General features: G+C 53.4%; 1 protein-coding gene across 9 annotated transcripts in view; it reads left to right on the top strand.

The window, feature by feature from the left end:
* The first annotated feature begins 2161 nt into the window (after positions 1-2161).
* Rcor3 (REST corepressor 3) overlaps positions 2162-6000 on the top strand; it is a 40817-nt gene continuing 36978 nt past the window's right edge. For 8 of the 9 annotated variants that reach the window (XR_009057136.1, XR_009057137.1, XM_057769653.1 and 5 more), the window contains exons 1-2: positions 2162-2457; positions 2701-2757. Coding sequence is in view for 6 of the 9 variants with exons in the window: in XM_057769653.1 (XP_057625636.1) it covers positions 2292-2457; positions 2701-2757 (223 nt within the window). In the remaining 3 variants the exon portion in view is untranslated. Of the gene's footprint in view, positions 2458-2700; positions 2758-6000 lie in introns of those variants that run through there. The other variant, XM_057769651.1, reaches the window with a different exon arrangement.

The raw sequence follows: 6000 nt of genomic DNA, 5'->3' as shown, positions 1-6000 counted from the left end.
AGACCAGTCCCCTTCCCCCATCTCCCTGGACGTTATTAACCCTTAGAGCGCTTCTCCACCCGGGCGCAATCCTCCTCTCTATGCACTCAAAAGCAGGCATTTCCCAGCTTTTCTCCCTGGGGTTCCTACTCAGCCCTTATTATGTGTTGAGAAACCATTTAGGGTCCATTAGTATCATCCTTCTGAGGCTTAAGGTGATTTCCCTTTCTTGAGAAGCAAAAGAGGAATTTGTTTTCCTTAAACACACACACACAAACCTTCACCCCAAATCCCTTCCCCAAAGATGAATGTAGTTGTCTTTGCTCCATCCTTTTCTATATTCCAGTAGAACCATTTTATGTCAAAGGTTTTTGCTAATCAAGATGACACTGTCACAAACGTCCTTGAATCTTCAGATTTCTTTCTACAGAAAAGTGTGGGGCAGTGTTGCAGGGCTGGGGTGCCAGAAAGCCGGCCTGGTAATAGGCCTCAAGTGTTTTTTTTTTTTTTTTTTTTTTTTTTTCTTCAATTTCCTCTAGGCAGGGTCTGACATTTGTGTTCCAGGACCAAAGGAGCTTAAGTTCCAGGACTGAGATGTGTCATGTTCATTAGCAGCCGGAATATAAAAAACAAAACATCAACGTAAACTTCACAATGAAGAATGTAACTGCCCAAGGCAAGTGCTCCTCATTTGTCCACGACATTTCTCCCTGCAGAAAATAAAACCATGGGATTAAAATATTCCTCAGGAATGTATTTGATTACAAAGGGTTGATTGTGATTCCAGTAAGTAACAGGTGCATATAAGGCTCTCAAAAGAGAGATTCAGTTATTTCCATTATCAGAACCAGTTCTGCGCCTGGGCAGAATACTCCCTCCTTCAGACACCTGGCCTGACTAATATTTGTATCCCAGAGTTTTCTTGGCTGAATTCTTCAGTGGATATATTATTTCTCAGTAATGGAATTCTTAAGGAAAGCTTTGTCCTGCAAAAACCATTTTACTGTTGCTCCCAAATTCTGCAGAACATCTGCACGTGAGTCCTCCGTCTTCCTCCAGAGACAGAAAGGCTAACACAATATAGCCCTCCAAGGCCAGGCAGCGTTTCAAGTGAAGAAATGCAGTTCAGACGAGGCCACCAGGACGATCCTCTTCCAACCGAAGGCAGCTGGCCTCACCTCCCTCCGCGCGCGGGGCTCTACTCTCTCAAGAACTGCTCCAGACCACTCCTTCAGCATCGACCCAGAAAGCACTCCATGGGCAGGGCAGGATTCTGTCCTCATTTTATTTCCACACTCATGGTATTCACTTCTTAGTTGGCAAAAGAAAAAAGTAAAGTGACCTCAGTGCTGAGATGAGCAGATATTAGGGCCGGGGTCCCAGGGACGCCGTGCAAAGTCCACTACGAGACCGGAGGGAGAGAACGCGGCCAGGGGTGGCCATCTCCTCCTCTCCCGAGTAACCGCCAACCTGAGGCCATCCCGGGCGACTCGTCCCCCGAGCAGCCGGCTGTAGCCACCATCCCCGCCGCACGTTCCCCGAGCAGCCACCATCCCCGCTGCACGTTCCCCCGAGCAGCCACCATCCCCAGCCGTTCGTCCCCCGAGCAGCCACCATCCCCGGCCGTTCGTCCCTCGAGCAGCCACCATCCCCAGCCGTTCGTCCCCCGAGCAGCCACCATCCACGGCCGTTCGTCCCCGAGCAGCCACCAACCCCGACTGTTCGTCCCCCGAGCAGCCGCCATCCCCGTCGCTCGTCACCGGTGCTGCCGTCATCCCCGGCTGTTCGTCCCCCAGAGCAGTCGCCAGCGCCGGCCGTTCGTCTCCCAAGCAGCCGCCATCCCCCGCTGCTCGCCACCGGTGCAGCGCCTGTCTAGGGCCGCGCTCAGCGAACCGGCTTCTTCCGCTCGGACACGGTCCAGCGTCCGGATCGCCGCCCTCCGTGCGGCCTAGCAGCGAGGCCCGATTCCCAGCCTCGCCCGTCGGCCGCGAGCCGCCGTCGCTCAGGAACGCCGGGCCGGCCGGGGACGCGCAGGGTCTCGGGGCTCCGGGCGGAACCCCCGAAGGCGAAGAGCTCGGGGCCGCCCAGGGAGGAGCGCGCGGCCGCGAGGGGCGCACGGCCGGGTGGCGCGGGGCGGGGGAGGGGAGAGAGGCGGGGCCGGGGCGGGTTGTTGTGGGGCGACTGCGCTACGGCCCGACCGGGGCGCTGATGGCGGCTCCATATTAACACCTCCTCCTCCTCCTCCGCGCTCCCGCCCGCGCCCGTCAGCCGTCAGCCCCCTTCCCTGACGCCACCTCTCCCCCTCCTCTACCATGCCCGGCATGATGGAGAAAGGGCCCGAATTACTGGGGAAGAACCGATCGGCCAACGGCGGCGCCAAGAGCCCGGCGGGAGGCGGCGGCGGCGGCTCCTCGGCCAATGGCGGGCTGCACTTCTCGGAGCCCGAGAGCGGCTGCAGCAGCGACGACGAGCACGGGGGTACCTCGCCGCGCTCCCTGCCCCGCCCGCCCGGCCCCCTCCCCGCGCCCTCCTCCCCTCGGAGCCGAGCCGCGGCCGCCGGAACTCCCGGTGCCGCGGCAGCCCGCGACCCGCGCCTCCCCGCCCCCACCCGGCCGCGGCCTCGCCCGCGCTCCCGCGGCTGGAGAGCCTCTTGCCTTGCCTTTCCCCGCGCGTCTCCTTATTTATTATCATTTTACCATATTTCTTGGCATTGCTTTGCAGATGTTGGGATGAGAGTCGGAGCTGAATACCAAGCTCGGATCCCTGAATTCGATCCAGGTAGATATTTTTGCTCACAGGAAAACCCCGTCTCTCTCGCTCTCCCTTTTTTTCCCGGGCTTACTCTGGGGTGGCCGGCTTCGGAATGGGGGAGTTACGGATGCGGGTGTGGGGAGCACCGGGAGAGGGCCGGGCCGGGCCGGGCAGGGCAGGGCAGGGCAGGGCATCGCGGGCTGGGAGGCTGAAAGGCTCGCCTGGGCAGTGACACAGGGCGTAGGGGTGGATGTGTGCATGGGAAGGTGAACATGGTTCCCTCCCGCGGCACTTGCACGCTGCTGGCATCACACCGAGGTCGCGGGTCCGGGGCCCGGGGCGCGGGGAGCTGCAGAGCGGAGGGCTGCAGAAGAGGGCGTACGGGGTGTGTGCGTGAACCTACCCCAGGTCAGATGCCACACCGACCCGCCCGGAGAACCCGGGACTCGACTGCGCTCCGCAGACCCATGCTCGGCAGCCCCGGGCTGCTGTCATCCGCCCCGGCCAAGGGCGAGCCCCGCGACCCCCGTGCACTCGGGAATCCTGGCTTCTCTTTCCGTCGCGGCGGTGTGGACCTGGGCGGGGAAACGCCCGTGCCCGACACCGCCCCCCTGTCCTCCCTCCCCCAACGCCGAGCCGGCCCGGGAGAGCCAGACCGCAGGACAGCGGCCGCGGCTGCCAAGGAGACATTTTCTCCGGAGCAGCCAGGTTCCAGCACCCTCCGCCCGCTCAGCTTGCGGGCTCCCTCTCTACTTTTCTCCAAACAGGCTCCCAGGCGGTCACGGGATGCGAGGCTGCTCGGGGATTGGGCGAGAGTTCCGCATATGGAGGCGCCCTTGCTGGAGCCTCTGGGCCTGGAGTGCTTGGCTGCTCTAACCCAGCCAGACTCGCCGTGAGCTCAGTGGGCTCTGCCCTGCCTGGACCGCCCTCCCACTTTTCCTGCAGTCAGTTTTTGTCCAGAGCACATTCTAACAGCATTGCCAGAGTCAGCCGCTCGAGTTGTAAATTAGCTATGCACAGGGCTTACTTGAAATCTCACAAGGAAACCACTCCTGTCTGTTTAGTACCAAGGGCTTTAGTCAGTATGTTTTATCCACCAGCTAGGTAATAGCCCCTCTCTGGAGGGAGAAGGGTGGAGTAGTGAGTTAAAAGCCTGACTAGGACCGCATCCTGCAGTTGGTGATCGATATCAGAGCGCTCACCCGATCTGGGTTACCTTCACAGTGACAGCTGCTGAAATATTTTTGCAGTGGTGGGCTTCCAATAGTGTTAAATGTTTTCGTGGTAAGTATTCTTGCAGGCACTGCTAGTTCGTAGGTGAATTCTGCCACATTACCTACATGCTTCGGGACTTAGACATTGGAAAGAAGACACCTTCGCCTATGCATAGACCGAACTTAATTCTCAATTCTTGTTTCTGTGCTCTGAGCAAGTCACTGGCCTTCCCTGAGCTTCAATTTTCCGAGCTGTAAAAAGCTATTGCATGGAGCTCTTGCCAGGATGAAATGACTAGGCATATGGCAGTTATTCAGTAAAGATTAGATTTCATAATTATGAAGAACGATTTGGAGCTTTCATTGGTACTCAGTTGTTTTTAATACTGGTGAAGTCATTTCCAGATGGCACTCAGCGCTGACTTATGTCATAAGCACACCTGTCTTTCTGCCCAGTTAGGTCGATTTCAGTCAGCGTGTGTTTCCGTGGTTGTGTGACATGATGAGGGGCTTGCTTGCTTGTGTGTGTTAGCAACAAAGCATTTGTCGTTTTAAATATAAATCGTGCAACAGATTTCAAACCGGGAAGACTAGTTCATCTCTTCAGGTGGTCTTACATGTCACTGTTTGGATTTACTAACCTAATTCATCAGGTTTTGCTTGTCCACCTACATAGAACATCTGTGAAGGGTAGCAAGACCCCAGTGAGATGTTACTGTGTCTAAATTAGAATTTCCAGTGTATTCACTCTGACTGTAATTGGCATGGTTAATAGAATAAGGATATTACTTAAATACACTTACTTTTTGCCTAACAGTGCAGTCCAAGACACAGTTAAAAGCATTTACTTTTCATGTGAATCATTAAGGTATTTTTCTCAAGGAAATGCTGCTTCCTGTTTAAGTGTTGTGCTGTTTTGCAAAGGTTTTATTTCATGTTGACTTAATGTAGTTAGGTGAAAATTTAAGTATTACTGTGGAAACGATAGTAGAAGAAAAGGGAAATGTGTTAGTTAATGATAGAAATTGAGAAAGTGGGCGTAGGCCCCCCTTTTCTCCTTCACAGCCCTGGCTGTCCTGAAACTCAGGGTTAGGGCTAGAGGCCTCAAACTCAGGGATCCACTTGTCTCTTCCTCCCCCCATAAACCACTGTTTTATGGAAATCATTCACCATAGCCACAGATGTAAGTCACAGGGAAGAAAATTCCTTAGGTGCTGGGACTGTTCTGATGAGAATGTAGAAAAGTAAGTGTTTTTAGAAGAGATGATAATGGTGGTATAGAAAGCACAGCATGGAGCTAGAGAATGAATTTCTACTGTTCCATCTCATAAACCCGGGAGAGGTTTGTGTTGAAGTTCCTGAAGAGTGGCCATTAGGGAGAGTTTGCCTTAAGTGGTCGTGCCGAGGTCATTATGATTGGCTAACTGGATTTCTGAGTGTCATCCCCCAGTTGTAAGTCCACTTTTAACTAGTTCTGAGGGTTACCAGTTGTAAATCTACTGTAACTAGTTCTGAGGGTTACCAGTTGTAAATCTACTGTAACTAGTTCTGAGGGTTATCAGCTGTAAATCTACTGTAACTAGTTCTGAGGGTTATCAGCTGTAAATCTACTGTAACTAGTTCTGAGGGTTACCAGTTGTAAATCTACTGTTAACTAGTTCTGGGTGTTATCAGCTGTAAATCTACTGTTAACTAGTTCTGAGGGTTACCAGCTGTAAATCGGTTGTTTTACCAGTTCTTTTATTTGCTGCTTAACTCTGCTGCCCCTGAGGAGCGGCTTTGCCTGGTGACCGTAAGCCTTCCAGTCTCTGAGGTACAGTTAGCTACCTGGGGTGAACTGCCTGACCTTTTCTTGTTCATAAAAGGGAGACTTAAGTACATGACAAGATTAAGTGAAAATAAGTAGGATGCAGTGATTTGCAGACCCATAAAAGAAGTTTGAAGAGACAAAGCGTTATGTATTTTAAAGTTGACATCTCTTATTTGTTGCTGAGTTAAATGACTGATGAGGAATGTAATCTTTGGTATATTAAAATATTAACACTTTGAAATAAAA

Source organism: Chionomys nivalis, chromosome 5 (assembly GCF_950005125.1).
Source record: "Chionomys nivalis chromosome 5, mChiNiv1.1, whole genome shotgun sequence".
Lineage (NCBI taxonomy): Eukaryota > Metazoa > Chordata > Mammalia > Rodentia > Cricetidae > Chionomys > Chionomys nivalis.
The sequence above is the reverse complement of the archived record's forward strand: the minus strand, read 5'-3'. Positions and strand labels throughout refer to the sequence as shown.